The 19,755-nt window shown below is 44.8% G+C and overlaps 2 protein-coding genes across 3 annotated transcripts in view; one reads left to right on the forward strand and one right to left on the reverse strand.

The window, feature by feature from the left end:
- Positions 1 to 19,755, reverse strand: part of ATP11B (ATPase phospholipid transporting 11B (putative)) — a 508,285-nt gene that overhangs the window by 116,260 nt on the left and 372,270 nt on the right. The window lies entirely within an intron of this gene.
- Positions 1 to 19,755, forward strand: part of MCF2L2 (MCF.2 cell line derived transforming sequence-like 2) — a 282,358-nt gene that overhangs the window by 85,404 nt on the left and 177,199 nt on the right. The window contains exons 5-9 of the mRNA XM_063131918.1: positions 3,461 to 3,580; positions 6,199 to 6,315; positions 8,879 to 9,028; positions 12,914 to 13,038; positions 17,451 to 17,565. Of these exons, the coding sequence (XP_062987988.1) occupies positions 3,461 to 3,580; positions 6,199 to 6,315; positions 8,879 to 9,028; positions 12,914 to 13,038; positions 17,451 to 17,565 (627 nt within the window). The remainder of the gene's footprint in view (positions 1 to 3,460; positions 3,581 to 6,198; positions 6,316 to 8,878; positions 9,029 to 12,913; positions 13,039 to 17,450; positions 17,566 to 19,755) is intronic.

The following is a 19,755-nucleotide window of genomic DNA, read 5'->3' on the forward strand; positions in this document are numbered from 1 at the left end:
ACCGCCAGTCTGTGGCATCTCCCGTTAAGAGATTTAACGCTCTTGGCTTCCCTTTTCAATTTCGTTTTTACCAGTTCTCTCATTTTAGAGAAGTTTCTTCTTTTGAAGTCTAGTGTGACTTCCTTGGACTTCCTTGGCAATTTTCAGCTTGGTTTGTGTGTGTATAGACACACACACACACACACACACACAATCTGATATTAAATCTGAAAGTGTTGTAGTCACTGTTTCCAATTCTACTGTTTCTACCACTGAGCCATGGAGGGGCCACGTCTCAATAGTAGAGCACATGCTTTGCATGCATAAGTTCCCAAGTTCAATCCCCAACATCTCCAGGTAGGGCAAGGCAAGAATCCTGCCTGAAATCTCGGAGAGCCACTGCCAGTCACAGTTGACAGCACTGGGTTAGATGGACCAATGGTCTGACTCAGTATAAGGCAGCTTCCTATAGTCCTATGAATCAGGGGAAGATAGCTTCATCTATTCAAAGAAACATGAACTGGGCACTTTGCTAAGAAACATATCTCTTTCTGGACTATTTTAGCAGCTGGCACAAAATATAGTTGCCTTCATGTAACTGTAACTAAGAGCTTCTTTAGTTTAAAGGGAAATCACATTTGCTTACTGGTACTTTGCTTCCTGCTTCTCATCCGCAATTACAATGAGCTGAATTACACAGAAGGAGAGGGGCAACCACGTTGCCTGTAATTTTAAACTTTCCGTCTTCATTGTATTGAATGGGAAAGCGGCCTCTAGTGGGTGTTTTGTAGTGCAAATTTGACTGTACACAGTAGGAAATCCCAACATATTTCAGAAGAATCAGGATATCCAAGTTCTTTTTAAAAAACACACATGGACTAACTGAGGGAAGGAGAGGAGACGTTCAGGAGGTTTATAACGTTGTCAAAATGACCCACAAACTTCCTTGAATGGCCAATCATAAGCGTGCTATAAATCACTCATTTAGAGAAGCCCTAAGTATATACTTGGACTTTTGTTGTGGTCATCATCAGAGGCACTCTCACCATTGGAGATCAGGTTGCTGACAACTGAGATAAGGCTTCCTTGGTTGTAGTGTACCTGACACTTAAACTGTCCTCTTTGGGGCATCTGGTATTATTATTATTATTATTATTATTTATTTATATAGCACCATCGATGTACATGGTGCTGTACAGATAACACAGTAAATAGCAAGACCCTGCCGCATAGGCTTACAATCTAATAAAATCATAGTAAAACAATAAGGAGGGGAAGAGAATGCAAACAGGCACAGGGAAGTGTAAACAGGCACCGGGAAGGGTGAAGCTAACAGTATAGAGTCAGAACAAACTCAAAGTTTAAAAGCTATAGGGAAAAGAAAAGTTTTTAGCTGTGTTTTAAAAGCTGTGATTGAGTTGGTAGTTCTCAGGTGTTCTGGAAGAGCATTCCAGGCATGAGGAGCAGCAGAGGAAAATGGACGAAGCCGAGCAAGGGATGTGCTCCGCTTCTAATCGGACCGTAGAAGCAGGAGCGGAGCGGGGGGCTTCGCCTGCCCTTAAGGCAGAGGCGAAGAGGATTGAGGGGCCGGCGGAGCGTGGCGAAGAGGATCGAGGTGAAGGCAGATCCTTTGCCTCAATCCGGAGCTCAGCCGGAAAGGTAAGTGGGGTTTACCGGGCCCTGCCGCTGTCGCCCATGCGGCGACGGCGGCAGGGCCCGGTAATCCCCCCCCCGCCCTGCTCTCCCTTACCTGCCTCCGTCCGCGGTCCATCAGCGTCTTCAATTGAGCCCGTGGTTCCAGCAGGAAGTCTGGGACGGAGGCAGGTAAGGTCTCCCTCTCCCTTGGTCCCTTACCGGGCTCTGCCGCCGTCGCCGCATGGGCGGCGATGGCGGCAGGGCCCGGTAACCCCCCCGCCCTCCTCTCCCTTACCTGCCTCCGTCCGCGGTCCGTCAGCGTCTTCAATTGAGCCCGTGGTTCCAGCAGGAAGTCTGGGCCGCTTGCGGCCCAGACTTCCTGGTGGAACCGCGGGCTCAATTGAAGACGGCGACGGACCACGGACGGAGGCAGGTAAGGTCCACCTCTCCCTTGGTCCCTTACCGGGCTCTGCCGCCGTCGCCGCATGGGCGGCGATGGCCCGGTAACTCCCCCCTATGGGGGGGAACGGAGCTCCGATCCGGATCCGGAGCTCCGAGCGGAGCGGAGTGGGCACAGGCGGAGTGGGGGCGGGGTAGAGCGGCCCGATCCGAAAATGGCGGATCTGAAAGTGAAGCGGAGTGGGGGGGTCCGTGCACACCCCTAGTAAAAACGTGTTTATTTTCCTGGTTCTTCCCTAAGCAAGGTTTCTTGATGGTTTTAATGCCCTTGTTGCTTTGATTTCACTCTTGCTGATTATGTTTCAATGTTGCATGGGTAGTTTTATGGATTTTATATTCTGATGTAAGTTGTTTTGGACAACTGACTGGAAAGACGGTATAAACGTATTAAACAAACCAACAACTGAATATCAAGGGGGTGCGTGGGCAAGATCCCACTTAAAATTCAATTAAAAACATGCAAGAACGGAGGCATGTTGAAACTAAAACTTGATAGGTGAAAGATGAAAAATTCAATACATAAATAAAATTGCAATACGTTATTCAATCAATCTTTCATAATGAAAGAGGATGTGTGTCTGTCTGTGCCATAGCTCTAAGATCATGCAACCTAGTCCCCTGAAACTTGGTATGTAAACTATGGGGACCTTAGGGGTGTGTGTGTTGGGGTTTTTTGTTTTTGTTTTTTAAAAAATCATCAGTGAATTTAAATGTGCCAGTGTGTTTGGAGTCTACACTAGTATCTTCAGTCGCTAGGTGGCAGATGTCCCTAAGCAGTGCATAGCTTTGCAACCAATACAGTTGAAGCCAGGAGGAAATAGTCCCAGGCACAGAGTTATAAGGCTGCCCCCTAACCTCTGTTGTGGGGCAGCCCCCCTGAAGGAAATGGGGTGGGCAGACCTTCCCTCAGGAGGCTACAGGCGTGCACCATGGCAGGGGCCATGCCAGTGGGTATGGCTTCACTCAGACAGGACAGCTACAGTGTTTAACTCTGATAGCAGAGTAAGTTTTCTTGAAGGCTTTGGTGTATCAAACTAAGGGCTACTTCAACATGTGCAAAACCAGGTATATTCACTAGTTAAATTAATAAAATAAAAGTTCTCTTCTCCTTCTCAGCTTGGTTGAAATTGGTTAGCAGGACATTTCTCTGAGAGAGTTTGCAGATGCTTCGTAACATCATGGCTTCATAGAATCATAGAATAGTAGAGTTGGAAGGGGCCTATAAGGCCATCGAGTCCAACCCCCTGCTCAGTGCAGGAATCCACCCTAAAGCATCCCTGACAGATGGTTGTCCAGCTGCCTCTTGAAGGCTTCTAGTGTGGGAGAGCATCTCACCCCTTTTCCTAACTGCAGCAGCTTCTGTCTCATATTTTCACATCTCTTCTAGGGAGCATTTCCCGGAAATTTGCAGTTGGTCTTTGTCCTGCGGCCATCCCGTTTCATCCAAAGGGCAATCGCTGACATCGGCATCAAACTGTATCGTGATGACTTTAAAATGAAGGTACCGGTAAGACACTTTTGTTGTTGTTGGCAACTGTGTTCTTTTTGTAGCTTCTGCATCTTCTCTTTCTAACTGTCAGCTATCTTGTTTTTCTCTTCTTCTCTTCCCCTTTGATATTCTACCTGTCAGAGCTAAATAATCCACCGAGCAATGATAGGCATCTGTGGCTGTGTTTTACCCACATGTAACATGCAGATACAGAATGAGGTGATAGATTAAAGGCACAATCCTATGTAGGGTTAGTGGGGAGAAGTCCTTTAACAGGGGACTGCTAGCTGGGTGGTGCTGGGAGGATTTTCTTCTGTCTAAACAGGCGTAGGGTTGCATCCCTGGGCTAGGGTGGCCATATGGAAAGGAGGACAGGGCTCCTGTATCTTTAACAGTTGCATAGAAAAGGGAATTTCAGCAGGTGTCATTTGTATATATGGAGAACCTGGTGAAATTCCCACTTCATCTCAACAGTTAAAGGTGCAGGAGTTATACTAGAGTGACCAGATTTAAAAGAGAGCAGGGCACCTGCAGCTTTAACTATTGTGATGAAGAGGAAATTTCACCAGGTTCTCCATATATACAAATGACACCTGCTGAAATTCCCTTTTTAATACAACTGTTAAAAATACAGGAGTCCTGTCCTCCTTTTCATATGGTCACCCTACATCATCCTTATTGGCTATGCTGGCTGGGACTGCTGTTGGGAAATGCAGTTCACCAACATCCGGAGGGCCACACATTCTCCATGTCTGCAGAAAGGGATTTCATAGCCAAAGGGCAGAAATCTAGAGTGCTTCTGTACGAGGCCTTTATTCTGTCTCATTTTAAGGAGGGGCCCACACGGCAATGTCTTCCTCTCATATCCCTCCTATGTTTTCTCACTGTTTCTTCTGCCTTTTAAGAACGTAAGAGGAGCTGTGGTGGATCAGACCCAGGGTCCATCTAGTCCAGCACTCTGTTCACACTGTGGCCAACCAGCTGTTGTCCAAAAACCTACAAACAGGACACAGTTGCAACAGCACTCTCCCACCCATGTTCCCCAGCAACTGGTGTATATAGGCTTACTGCCCCTGATACTGGATATTTATTTATTACATTTTATACTGCCTATCAGCTGAAGCTCTCTGGACAGTGCACAGTTAAAAACCATAAAATACAACAAGTATAAATTTAAAACATTAAAAAGTTTAAAACCAGCTACGTTAAAGACCAGGGAAAGCCTGTGTAAAAAGGTGTGTCTTCAGGAGGCTTTTTCCTTCTCGTGCAGAAAATATATTAAGGGGAGGGGGAAGGCAGAAGAGCTGCACAGAGCCTTCTGATTGCTAGGTCAAGGATCCCCCTGACTGGAAGCGCCCCAAGTCTACATGACAAGGAGTGTTCAGAAGTGATACACACACACACACACACACACACACACACACACACACACACAAACAAACACACACATGAGTTTACTTTACTACCTTAAGAGTCAACCATCTAGTTAGTAGGGTGGTCATAGTTAATGCTGAGAGTCCTTATCCTCATCCCTTCAAATGCTTGTCAATCATGATTTCTTCAGTCTTGTCTGGAGTTAATTTCCATTGGTTCTTCAGCATCTGGCACATAAATTCAGTCCTCACCAACAAAGCACGATCCACAGTGACAACAAAGGGTTCAGAAATGTCTAAGAGTCTTTCTACACGGGTTTTTTTATTTTGCACCCTTGCTAGGTCACTCATATTTGTTTGCGCTTCCTTTACATGACATCTCCCTCCTCCAGGGCCTCTCCCATGCTTTGCAATCATTATCACGGGATTTTTTTCCTAACAAGGAAAGTGTGGTATTATTTAAAAATGGCGAAATGCGCGTCTCATGTAATTGTGCAATTCTGTTATACCACACCGCCATCTAGTGGTTGTATAGTGAAACATATAGAAAGGCAGAGAAAGAAAAATCACAGGGAAAAAAAAGCATATGTAAAGGAGTTGATCTTCATCCCGCAAGAAACCTTGGTAAAGGTGCAGGATAATAGCCTCTTGTAGAAATGCCCTAAAACAGCCTTCCAAACATAGTTCCCTCCAGTGGTGGCTGGGGCATGATGGGAGTTGGATTCTTCACATGAGCGAAATAAGGTATGCTTGTGACTGGCCACTCATGGAAGTTTCCAAGTCCTTTTGATGACGTAAGAAACCTCCTGTACATCTTCCATGCCTTTCCCTGGGTAATTCCGTTTTTTAAAAAACCAACCCTGTGATATCCTGATTTCTACCATGTATAGCGGAAGTTGCGCTACAAATCACCCACTAGAGGGTGCTGTCCCTTTCAGGGTTATGAGCAGTGAGAGGAGGGGAAGTTTTCCATTATAGACCATGTGGTCACCAATCTCTGGCCAAGTAATGCAGCCCCATTACAACTGTGCAAGAGACACAGGAAGCAAAGCCCGGTAAGGAAACACAGAATCATAGACTAGTAGAGTTGGAAGGGGCCTATAAGGCCATCGAGTCCAACCCCCTGCTCAGTGATTTCCCCTCGATCTAAAGAAGCCCTAAAACTACAGAAAATGAAGGAACGTTATAAAAATGGGCTGAAAGCACAGTGTTGGGGCTGGGTTTTTAAAAGATATATATCCTGGTTTTGTTTTATTGATGCAGATCATCATGTTAAATTCCGTTTCTGACCTACATGGCTACATCGACAAAAGTCAGCTTACCCGGGAGTTAGGGGGAACCTTGGAATATGGGCACAGTCAATGGATACACCATCGAACTGTAAGTAACATCGGTTGGGTTGCTTCATTTCTGATATCTAAAAAAAGAAAGAATAGCTAAGGACTGGTTCTAGGTCCCTCTTCCCAGTTTTTATTGAAGAAATAACAAAGATAGTTTCAGCAGGTTATGAAACAAATAATTCTGAATCATAATAAACTTGTCTTCTTTATGGATTTGGTAAAAGGTAGCCAGCCTTTAAAATAATGGTAATGATCATGGTAATGAAAACAGCAGTAGAATTAATTATTTTGCTTTCCTTCTCTAACAAGCCTTTATGTCTTGATTGGCTGTGATGTTTCTTACTCGTGATGCTGTCTGGTCCCACCGTCTCAGTGCATCCAATCACCATGCATTGGATTCCACACATGAATAGTGTCCTACACAAATGCCCCAATATATGTGGGCTCCCACGTATGCAATCTATGCACCAGAAAAACAGGGTTTACAGGATCTACAGTTTAAGCCTTTGTGCATTGTGGCCTATATGGGGGAAGGCCATTTTGCAGACAGGCTCTTCAAGGCATGGAGGCTTGGTGTGACATGGGAGGAAGGCTCTCTACAGTGCCATGCACATGGATGCTGCTTATATAACGACACATTTCTCTGAAAAAAGTTCATTGTCTACCTATAGCTATAAGAACCTAAGAAGAGCCATGTTGGATCAGACCAAGGGTCCATCTAGTCCAGCACTCTGTTCACACAGTGGCCAACCAGCCATGAACAAGGCAGAACATGGTGCAACAGCACCCTCCCACCCATGTTCCCCAGCAACTGGTGCACACAGGCTTATTGCCTCAAATACTGGAGATAGCACACAACAATCAGGGCTAGTAGCCAATGATAGCCTTTGCCTCCAGGAATTTATCCAGCCCCCTTTTAAAGCCATCCAAATTGGTGGCCATCGCTACATCTTGTGGTAGTGAGTTCCATAATTTAACTATGTGAAGAAGTACTTCCTTTTATTTGTCCTGGATCTCCCACCAATCAGCTTTGTGGGAGGTCCCCTGTCTCTAGTATTTTGAGAGAGGGAGAAAAATGTCTCCCTGTCCACATTCTCCACACCATGCATCATTTTGTACACCTCCATCATATCTCCCCTTAGCTTCCTTTTTTCCAAGTTAAACAATCCCAGTTGATGTAACCTTCCATTTAGTTGCCCTTTTCTGCATTTTTTCCAGCTCAATAATATCATTTTTTAGGTGTGGTGACCAGAACTGTACACAGTATTCTAAGCACCACAGATTTGTATAATGGCAGTATGATACTGGCCATTTTATTCTCAATTCTTTTTCTTATAATGCATAACATGGAGTTTGCCTTCTTTACTGCAGCCGCACACTGGGTGGATGTTTTCATCGAGCTGTCCACCACAACCCCAAGATCTCTTTCTTGTTCGGTCACCGCCATCTCGGATCCCATTAGGTTATACTTGAAGTTCGGGGTTTTTTGCCCCCAACTTGCATCACCTCACACTTGCTTACATTGAACCGCATCTGCCATTTGGACGCCCACTCTCCCAGCTTGGAGAGATCCCTTTGGAGCTCTTCACAATCCCTTTGTGTTTTAACAACCTTAAATAATTTGGTGTTGTTGGCAAACTGGCCCACTTCACTGCTCATTCCTAATTCCAGATCATTTATGAATAAGTTGAAAAAACTTGGTCCCAATACCGATCCCTGTGGGACCCCACTATTTACTTTCCTCCATCGGGAGAATTGACCATTTATTTCTACTCTCTGCTTTCTGTTCTTTAACCAGTTACTGATGCATAAGAGGACCTCTCCTCTTATTCCATGACTACTAAGTTTGTTCAGGAGTCTTTGGTGGGGGACTTTATCACAAGCCTTTTGGAAGTCGTCCACTGGATCACCCCCGTCTACATGTTTGTTAACACTCTCAAAGAATTCTAGTAGATTAGTGATTAGTGGTTTGTTGTTGGGTTAACTGCTGAGTTGCTTAACCCCTAAACAACTCATTGATCCCAGTTTGCATGTCACATTCACAACCAGCAATTGAGCCAATTAGATGTTGTTTACAGAAAACAGAAGCAGCTTGTGCAAATCCTGGCAAATTGTGGGTTAATTAACCTAGGGTGCCAATTTGGAAAGGCGGACAGGGCTCCTGTATCTTTACCAGTTGGATAGAAAAGGGAATTCCAGCAGGTGTCATTTGTATGCATGCAGCACCTGGTGAAATTCCTTCTTTATCACAACAGTTAAAGCTGCAGGAGCCCTGAGATACAAAAGAGGGCAGGGCTCTTGCAGCTTGAACTGTTGTGATAAAGAGGGAATTTCTCAGGTGCTGCATGCATGCAAATGGCACCTGCTGGAATTCCCTTTGTCCTGTCCTCCTTTCCATACCTATCACCCTAATTTAGCTACAGTGGGACAACTCCATCTAAACATGCACAGGATTGACCTGTAAGTCCAGTAAATGAGACAAACAGCACTCGCTTGGGTAACAGCAGAGGTATTTCAGAGGGACTTGGTACTTGCGCTAATATTTCCTTTGATCTGTGGAATAATAGCTTTTAAAAGTCTTTTTAATTGCATAAATGTTCCAGGCCATTGAGAATTTTGCCATGACCGTGAAAACCACAGCACAGATGCTACAGACCTTCGGAACAGATTTGGCAGAAACGGAACTTCCCAACGATGTGCATTGTACAGAAGAGCTGCTGTCTTCCCACACAGAGCAGCACAATAAGTTGAAGGTGAGCCTTTGTATCTCACAGAGCACGTAGGATTGCCATTTCCACGCATGCCTTCGTTTCATCACTAGATTTTCTGGGACAGAAGGGTAATTATTTTTCTGTCATACTATGTCTGAGAACAGCAGAAACATGCTGCAACCTTCCACTGCTGGGCTATAAAATATTTATTTGCCGTAAAAAAAAACTATCTGGAAAATCCAGGGCAAAAACTTAATCGGGTGCAATCATCATAATAAAATACTTCACTTGTTTTTCAGCTTAGCTCGTGTCTGAAGCCTTGAGATGATCATGCAGTGTTGGTTACCGCCTGAAAGCAGCTGTGTGCTTATTACTGTATCACAGTACTGAAAACTGCTGCCAAGCTGCTTGAGCCATTAGTAGTGGCTCAAGCATAAAGCATGCCTGCTGAAAAATACAGTAAAACACAGTAACAGCCCCTTTCTTGGATGCTGTCGGAAATTCTTGGAATTGAATCACGCATGCCATTTTAGGTTCTGGTTTGTTGAGTGGGGTGGACCCGAAGAGATTTTAGGAGAGAGAAACACATTTCACAGGTGTTGCTGTTGGATATATTCAAGATTAATTTCCTCCCAAAGGAGTGAGTTTTAAGAGTTTTTGCCATTGTTATAAGTACATATCAATGTTATTAACACATATATGCACACCTAATACATGGGTCCATTTCATTGTCGGCGATGGCAATATTTTCACACTGCGTGTAGAACCAGTGAGTTAACCAGCGATATCTGTGCTCCTGAGGAATAACCAAGTGCAGATGGCTTTCAATCGCTTGCCAGGCCAAGCTGAGCCTCAGAAGAGGCTTGCGCAGCCCAGCAAACAGGGGCGGGTGGCTCACCGCTCCTTGAGCACGCATTCTCAGGTAGATCTAGCAAGGCCCCAAATGTTGTCAGGTATTTATTGCTCTTTCCACTCAGTGTTGCTATTTCAAAATAGTACAGATGGTCCCTGCCAGTGCTTTGGTGCAAAAACATCTCCTTCCCTTGTACTGGCTTGTAAGGCGTTGGAAGGAGAATTGATGCGTGAGCCACACATGATGCTACATTGTGGGAAGCCAATAACAGCCTTTTCAGTGAAATCCCCTTATGGTTTTAATTATGCCTTTCAGGACAGTTTTATGCTCTTTTTATTGCCTGTGTCGTTGGTAGAAAACGTTTGCGCTTCTATCAAATCCAAACCGCTTTGCAAAACCCACAAGGAAGACACTAGAAGGTCTAAAAACTATGGGGATGATCCAGCTCTGTGCTGAATCCTTCTCATTCCTCTCCACGTATGTTGCTTTGGACATGACATTTTCCAGCCCTGGATCATTCCCCGTTCCCCCATGATGGACATGAAAAAATGGACCATCCACCTCCCTTTTAATAATATATATATATATAATGTGTAACGTGCAATAAAACTATACACTTTTAATGGATGTCTTGGTTAGATTAAGTGATGCAATCCTTTGCATGTTTAGACAGAAAAAAGTCTGGCTGGAGAATGCTGGGAGCTGTAGGACTTTATTCTATCTAAACGTAAACTAATAAGGTCCCCTTAATTCAGCTTTCCCCAACCTGGCGCCCTCCAAACGTGTTGGATTGCAACTCCCATAGTTCTCAGCTGAGGGTGATGGGAGTTGCAGTCCAACCTATCTGGTAGGGCACCAAGCTGTGGAAGTCTGGCTTAATTGATTGGACAGCAAATGTATCCTTTCTTCTCCCACACACAGAAGGAATGTTTAGTCTGGAGAAGAGAAGACTGAGGGGAGACATGAGAACACTCTTCAAATACTTGAAAGGTTGTCACAGATGACGGCCAGGAACTCTTCTTGATCATCCCAGACTGCAGGACCCGGAAGAATGGGTTCAAGTTACAGGAAGCCAAATTCCGGCTGGACATCGGGAAAAATCTCCTCTTCTCCAGGCTAAACATGCCCAGTTCTTTCAGTCTCTCCTCATAGGAGTAGGAGTCAGAGGGAGAGTGTCAGTGCAACTGCTGAATGGGAGCCAGAAGCTGGCAACCAGGAGACAAACCCATATGATAGTAAACACTGTGCATTGCTGCACAGGAAAAGTACCAGATGGACCTACGAGCCTTTATAGCCCTTTCAGGCCTAGGGTGGCCACTTAGGCATAGCCAAAAAAGAGGACAAAAGAGGACACTGATTTGAGTAACATTTGCACATGCTAATTTATCTATATATAGACGCAACTTTAGAAGTACTATAATTTGAATAGAAATGCAATCCGTTCCACTGTAGTTGGGAGGTCCATGACCAGGTGCCCTGTGTGCCTGCTGTCTATCCAATTGTGGATGGGCAAATACAAGGCCTCCGCTCTTCCTTCTGATGGTTCTTGATCTTTGAACCAGGCTTGAGCTTGACTGCCCTTCAAACAGAGAATGCCTTGAAATAGAGGACCATCCACTGACAGCCCTTCAGGTAGAGGATAGCCCTCAGTAAAGTAGGACACATGGCCATGTTGTCAGGACAGGGAGAGCCCATGGTTGGCCTGGGTGGGTGGAACCCAGGAGCACTTCTATTATCCTCCAGGTGTAATGGACTACAATTCCCATCATGCCTAACAAGCAGGACATGGGCTGTGCTAGCTGGTGTGATCAGAGTACTTTTTTAAAAATGTATTTAATTTATTTTTTTACAATGTATGTATGTATGTATGTATATATCACCCTATCCAAAGTTTTTGGAACAAATAGAATAAAAACAGAATAAAATCACTATTAAAAATTGCATTTTTAAAAGAACAAGTGTTGGAGTTACAGTCCAACACTTCTGGAGGGCACCCAGGGCATGTCTACACCATGCCTATATCCCAGGGTAGTCCTTGGATCATCCCTGTGCGTCCACATGATGCACAGGGGATCCCGGGGGCAACCCGGGATGAGCAAGGGCTTACCCTGGGATATCAGGAACCGCAGAAAACCTGACTTACCTCCCCGCAAGTAGTGGGACACTTGAAACGGGTAAGGAGCTGCATGGTGGCAGTCCATGCCCATCGGGGTTGGGGGGGGGGTTAGGAGCGGGGTCAGGGTTTTTGTTTGTTTGTTTACCTTTAGCGATGGAGCGCAAGTGCACTCTGTTGGAAGTAACTCCTCTCAAGAATAAGCAGAGTTCTGTTAGAAGCTTCTCTCAGTAGAAACGCAGCAAAGACCCAATAAGGCTCAAATACTTTGTTAAGATACAAACAGAGCTTTTACTGACATAGAAGTTGGTTGAATAAATTAGTTACAGCACACACATATACTCACAACGATCACAACTGATAACAGCAGTAGCAGTAATGATAATGGCAATGGATAATCGTACACAATACAGAGCCATATATAGAGAGCAAAACTGTACAGTCATCCCAGCCACTAATTGACTAATTGAATAATCATCCCATGCCACCAATAATTCAATAATTGCATTGTCCAGATGGTGGCCTCGACATTTAGAAATATTCCTTCATGTTTCTTCATGTCTTCTGCCAATGGGCATCCTAAAGCTTAGGAATAAAGTAAAACTGATCCGTTCCAGGATCCAACACACTCCTCTCGTTGTTTAAAAAAAATGGTGGCCGCAACATCCTTCCGGGACGTCGCACAACTGTTTAGACACCCAGGGAGGATCACGGAAGCCGTTAAGTCCACAATCCTCCCCCTACACCCTTGTGGTGTAGACATACCCCCAACTGCGAAAAATGGAGCCAGGTAAAGCTTTGGCCTGCGTATTCTTCCGTGGCTCACTAGAGAGAGCAGCAACACACAGGTCTAATGCTCCTTCAGTCTGGGCTCAGCAGCTTCTGACAGGGGTTATGATACATTCTGATGACATAATCGGACATTTCTTCTCTCTCCCTCCCTCCCTCTCTCTCTCAACAGGATGAGCTGAAGCTAGCTGTGAAGCAGGGGGCCACACTCTTAACTTGCATCAGAGAGCCCGTCACACGAAGTGCCACCAGCAAACTGAGCCCAGATGAGCTTGAAAACGTGGCGACTGTAGAAAGGTTGGAAAAAAGATCAAAGTTTAACTGGTTTTGCCGATGAGAGATGTGTGAACTTACCTTCAGTCTCAATCTGAATCATTATTTACATTGTACATTTATTTACTTGTGTTCTTTCTTTCTCTCTCTCTTTTTTTTAAAAAAAATAACGTGTGCTCTTAGCGCATAACTAAAACTCAGGGTGCTTCCAGATGAGGCTTTTAGAGCACCATCACTTTTCCTCATTCACGGATGTTTACAGGGGTCCAGATGTCATCGTCCACTTGTCCCAGGTTTTCTTAGCGCTTCTTCAATCTTCTCCCTTTACTACAGCAAATCTGCTAAGGAGAAAAAGAGGGAACAGTTGCATAATGCCTTTTGATTGGTAGCGCTAAGAGCCCTCCATCTGGAAGCCTCCCGCCCCCCCCCCCAGCACCCAACCCACACGTTCTGCAGCAGCAGGACAGTTTTCATCACCCGTCTGTGTCTCACAGTTCCTTCTGCCAAATGTCCCCCGCATATGGAATCAGAAACGTCAGGGAGCAAAGCAAAGAACCACCCATAAAAGGCTTGTTTGGGTACAAGCGGGAGAAAGAGTTATCCCAACTTGAGGAACAGCCTGAAAGCCAAAAGTAGATGTGACAGTGTAGGGTGACCATATGAAAAGGTAGGGTGACAATTGTTAAAGATACAGAAGCCTTGTCCTCCTTTCCATATGGTCACCCTAGAAAAGGAGGACAGGACTTCGGTGTCTTTTACAGTTGCATAAAAAAGGGAATTTCAGCAGGTGTCATTTGTATGCATGCAGCACCTGGTGAAATTCCGTCTTCATCACGATAGTTAAAGCTGCATGAGCCCTGCCCAGAGTGACCAGATACAAAAGTTGGCAGGGCTCCTGCAGTTTTAACTGTTGTGATGAAGAGGGAGTTTCACCAGGTGCTGCATGCCTACAAATGACACCTGCTTGAAATTCCCTTTTCTATGCAACTGTTATGGATACAAGAGCCCTGTCCTGCTTACTATATGGCCACCCTATAACAGTGTAGCCATGTGGATTTCATCCACATATTTATCCCTTTCATTTATACAGGGGTGGTGGCAAGGGAATCTGTAATTGACATGAAACAGACCACACAGGAGAGAGAGCAAACCCCATCACATTGCTTTCAGTAATATTCTTCCAGCGTAGCTCATCTCTTTGATATGATCCCCTTTCAAGTCTGAGAAGTTCATCTCCTAGGGATTCCAGTTCAGTAGTGGCTAGCAAAGAGATTTTAGTACAATTGAGGTGGGAGAAGTGGAGAGATTCTCAAGTGAGATTACAAAGTTTGTTCTTGGGGTTATATTCAACATTAAATTGCACAACCAAACAAAACAATGTATTTGAAGAGCATTTGCAATAGTTACCCATGGGCCCATTTCATTATTACATGCCACTGAACCAGTCAGAAACCAAAGGTTGGTCATACAGTGGCCAGACATAAAAGGGGACGGGGCTCTTCACCCTTAATAGCTGGGTGGAATTGGGAAATTCAACCGGTGTAGCTTGCCCAGTCCTAGTTTGCATCTGGCTACCTTAGTTGGTCACAGTAGCTCAGTGAAAACTCTCTCAAGTTCATTGTTTTGCTCTGTTACAGAGTCAGTGAATGGGTATTGTTTTCAGAAGCCTTTTGTTTAACATTTAAACAACTGGGCTGGGTTGGGTTCTAATGAAGCATAGCAAAGAGGGTCAGAGAGGAAATATTTTCCAGTTCTATCCTCATGATCCTCCAGCTGAACATGAGAAGCAGGAGATAAATTAATGGTGCAGTCCTTTACACACAGCTACTCAGAAGTATGCCCCATTGAGTTCATTGGCACTTCTTAGATTAGCGTGTATAGAGTTGCAACTTATTGTTATTATTATTATTATTTATTTATATAGCACCATCAATGTACATGGTGCTGTACAGAGTAAAACAGTAAATAGCAAGACTCTGCCTCATAGGCTTACAATCTAATAAAATCCTAGTAATAAAATAGATAATGCATTTCAGAATTCTCTTGCACCCATGAGAAGTTGCTGGGTCAAGCTATATGTTGACATGCTGCTGCATGTACAATTATGGGCCAATCTACGTATACTAGAGTTTTATTCCAGTACAGTGATGTTTGGGTTACTCACCCAAACTACTTCTATGGTCAGATTTTCAGTGATTGCGTCTGCAAAGTCTTGTGTGCTTCAATCTAGTGGTATTGTAACTCTTTAACTGCAGGAGCGGCTTTACAGCTATAGAACCTGCTTTGCAACATTTCCCCTCACCTCCTCCCTGAGGGCATGTCTAGACCTAGGGAGGAGTGGGGGAGGATCTCACAACATAGTGATCATGAGATCCGCCCCCTTAGTCCACACGCAGTGTGCAACGTCCCGGGAGGAAGGAGAATGTCACATCCACCATTTTGTTTTTTTATTGAAGATGAGAGCTCGAGTGCTCCATCGAAAAGGTTCTTTAAAAAAAAAAAACTTGCTCCCCCTCCCACCCCCTGATGGGCACGGAGCAGAGTTCTTTTGCCCCATGCCTGGTCCCCAGCTCCTTGCGTTTACTCGCGAGGAGCCAGGACGAAACTGGGACGGCCGCCCACACAGTCTTGGGACGATCCTGAGACTGTGGAAAAAGTCAGAATTAAAGCCGTTCCGGTTATCCCGAGGAGGGGGGAAGGGATCATCCTTCCCTGCCCCCGGGATCCCCTGTGCGTCATGTGGACGCACAGGGATGATCCCAGGGCAATCCCCGGGCTAAGCCCTCGTCTAGAAATGCCCCTATTTTTCCCTTCCCTGCACTTCACTTGGGAGGGTTTTGGGTGAATCTCTGAGCAGGAAATCAATGATTATTATTTTTTCCAGCTATTTCTCGTTGCAGACTTACACAGTTGTGGAGCTATGGATAACCACACAATTTATTTTTTAAACTTGGATAGCTGAGAACATGTGCATGCCAGTTGCCAGACTTTTTTTAAAAAGAAAAGTGAACTGAAATGGTAGCATGACCTCTCAGGTCCCTCACAATTGTGGTATACTGCATAGAGCACTGTGGCTGATGGCATGTGCTCACACTATGAGCATAAATGTAAAAACTCATGTAACATTTCAGACTCTCCCTGCAATTACAACACTTTGCATTGGTGTTGATCATATTACAAACATAGCAGATACTCCACCATATTCATTAATCTGTGCCTACAAAGCAGCATAGCATTTGGGGGGGGGGGAAATACCACCACACCGGCACCTCACAAATGAAAAGGGTTCTAGTATAAATCTCTGGTTGCTTTAACATCTGTGTTTGGAAGGCTACAGGCAGTGTTAATATTTCCAATTAATGTTTTGGAAAATGTATGGACTGGAAATGGCCAAGAAGTGTTCTGAATGTGTGAGTGCAGTGTGTGTGTGGGGGGGGGGGGGGTATCATCGTTGGGAAAGGCCTGGAGAGGGTCATGTGTCCCCTGTGTGTATTTGATTTTTATTGCCTCTGACTTCCCCTTCCTGTCAACAGGAGGTGCTTCAGAATTCCACCAGGGGAAGAGCCTTCAGTGTGGTGGCCCCCCTCCTATGGAATTCCCTGCCTCTGCAGTTCAGGCAGGCGCCAACTTTGCATTCCTTTCAGCGCCTCCTGAAAACGTCATTATTCCAGGAAGCCTTTCCTTAATGACCAGCCACGGTTCACTGTACATTTTGCTTCTTTTAAAATCTATTTTAAAGTGTTTTATTCTGTTTTCTTTTCTTTTCTTATCTTATCTTGTACACTGCTCCAAAATTTTCAATGGGGAGCGGTATATAAATATTGTAAAGAAAATAATAAATAAATAAATTCTTGACCGGGGGCTCACATAGTAGAACTGCTCTGACATGATCAATATAATATGTAACCAGGCTCTGGGTTAAGGTATGGGAGAGATAAAGCCCTTGATTTTTGCTTAAGAACATAAGAACAGCCATGCTGGATCAGACCAAGGGTCCATCTAGTCCAGCACTCTGTTCACACAGTGGCCAACCAGCCATCGGCCAGAGACCAGCAAAGCAGGACTTGGTGCAACAACACCCTCCTGCCCATGTTCCCCAGCAACTGCTGTATATAGGCTTACTGCCTCTGACCCTGGAGGCAGCACAGAGCCATCAGGACTAGCAGCCATTGCTAGCCTTCTCCTCCAGGAATATTTATCCAACCCCCCTTCTAAAGCCATCCAGATTGGTGGCCATCACCGCATCTTGTGGTAGTGAATTCCCTGACTTTTGCAGCAGGAGAAGCTGGTGTACATGGGTGGCTCTGTCATTTTGATAGTTGTCCCACCTCCTCAGTGGTAGAGATCAATGCGCTGGTTTCCTTCATTTCTGTGCTCTGATGTTAAGAAGCCTACGCCCCTCTGAATCAAATGCCATTCTCTAATTGCCTCAACAGGTTGCTGGCTCAGTTAGATGAAACAGAGAGAGCCTTTGATCAGTTCTGGTCCAAGCACCACCTAAAATTAGAACAATGCTTGCAGCTCCGACACTTCGAGCAGGATTTCAGAGAGGTATTTTTTTATTATTATTTGCTTATACCTGACCATATTCAATGCTTCTATTTTCGAGTCCCAGTGAAATGCTGGTGGATTGTAATTTCCATATATCTATTGAGGGCGACATGTCTTATTTACAGAAAAATAAATACATAAGTAAAGAAGACAGAAATGGAATTGCATAATCTAAGCTGCCAGCTGGCAGCCAGTGAATTCCGGGCAGGGCTAGTCCAAGATATTTGAGGTAAAGAACAAGATGGCGTTCTTTCCCTTTCCATGTACGAAAAAAGAAAAGAAAAAAGAAAAAGCTGACTGGATTGGTAACTGAATCTTTCTTCAACACTGGCTATGGAACAGTGTCCTACACTTCACCTGAAGGTGCAGGCAAGCAGACTAGCTTTGGGGCAGCAGAGCAGGCCTTGTGGCCTACATTCTACTCCAGCATCTTGCTGCCACCTGAGAGGACTGCATCACTCTGCCTAATGGTAAGGCCAGCCCTGATCCCAGGCCGAAATAACAGAATGGCAGAAATTTAGCCTCCAGACTTAAAGGCCAAACTACCTGTTATACAGGAAGTCCACCATTAGATTAACGACGGGTTTGTTTTAATGCAATTGCAGGGTGCTCCAAACCCGATCAGGAAAGCAGCACTGGGGAATGGGGTGGTGGTGGTAATTCTCCTGTGTACCATCAATGCTGTGTACAGCATTGATGGTGCTATATAAATAAATAAATAATAATAATAATAATAATAATAATAATAATAATAATAATAATAATATTCCTCAAAACTAAATCACTGTTTCACCCCCAAAGCTGCAGTTAATCTCCTTGTAAATGGGAATACTAATAAGAAGGGACAGTCCAATAAACGCAAGACCAAGACCCCACAAAATCTAGGCATGTGGATGTAATTTTGGAATGCCTGGGAGAAGGTTAGAATGGAACCAATTATAGGTACCTTAAAATGAGAGTTTCTGGAAAGAGACTTTGCACTGAAAATAAAGACAGACATAATATAAGAGAGAGAGGTTGAGTCTATCTCTGAGCTACAGGATGAGCCATTTCCTACTGACTTTTTGCTTGAAATTACAGATATGTGCACCAGCCAATCTAATCCTGGCCCATCCATTATCAGTCTTGCCTCTTCTCTCATGCTTCAAGCTGGTGGCATTTTTTTTTAAAAAAGAAATCATTTAAACAATGGCATCATGTATGTTTATATCCATTTATCTGATACTTCATAATCATTTTAATAAAAAAGAGGGGGGAAAGTGCAAAACAGATCCAGGGATTGAGGAGTGGTGCTAGCCAATCAGCACTATGCACAACCAGCTTGTGCTGCAAAAAGTACAGAACACCACTTTTGTTTTTTGAAGCAACTCAGTAGAGGGAAAAATTGAACTGGACATAGTAAGAGTGTTTCATATTGGTCCCACTGCACTTAAAAAATTACGAGAATCTTCATCCTTAGAGAAATTGTTGGGTACTTGTATATGGGCTGTTGTTTGGAAAGGAAAGCCTAATTTCCATTTTCTTGGGTGAAAGGAGATTTTCCGTCGTTTTCTGCTGGCTTTGCAGGACGCCTGCAAACTACGCAAACTCTTGATTAGAATTAGGGCCGACAGGCAGCAGCCGAGGGCCCCCACCCAGCAGGGCCAACTGACAGGGCTGTGGGTGTTGCTCCTGCTCTTCACCACTGCCTCTTGCATGTTCTCTTGCCTCTTGCTCTGGCGCAAGCAACAGTGGTGGTGTGAAGGAGGTGCAGCAGGTTTGCTCCCTGGCTCTCTGCCTGCCAAGCAAACAAGTGGTAGCAATGAGGAGGAAGAGGAGGAGGAGGAGCAATAGCAGCTAGTGACACTGGTGATGAGAAGATAGACTCACTGCGAAAAAGGGACTGTTAAGGGTGTCTTGCTCAAAGATGCTCAAAAACACGGAGGCAGCACTGGTTAGAACCATTGAATTGGAAGGGCTCTTCCACACTAGAGGCCTTCAAGAGGCAGCTGGACAGCCATCTGTCAGGGATGCTTAATGTGGATTCCTGCATTGAGCAGGGGGTGGGACTCGGTGGCCTTAGAGGCCCCTTCCAACTCTACGATTCTATGTTCCTGTCATGCTAGGTTAAGTAATCCAGCCCCCTGCCAGTGCAGGAAAAGTGCTGCTGCAGCATCCCTGACAGGCAGCCGTCCAGCCTCTGCTTAAAAG

This window comes from Elgaria multicarinata, chromosome 8 (assembly GCF_023053635.1).
Source record: "Elgaria multicarinata webbii isolate HBS135686 ecotype San Diego chromosome 8, rElgMul1.1.pri, whole genome shotgun sequence".
NCBI lineage: Eukaryota > Metazoa > Chordata > Lepidosauria > Squamata > Anguidae > Elgaria > Elgaria multicarinata.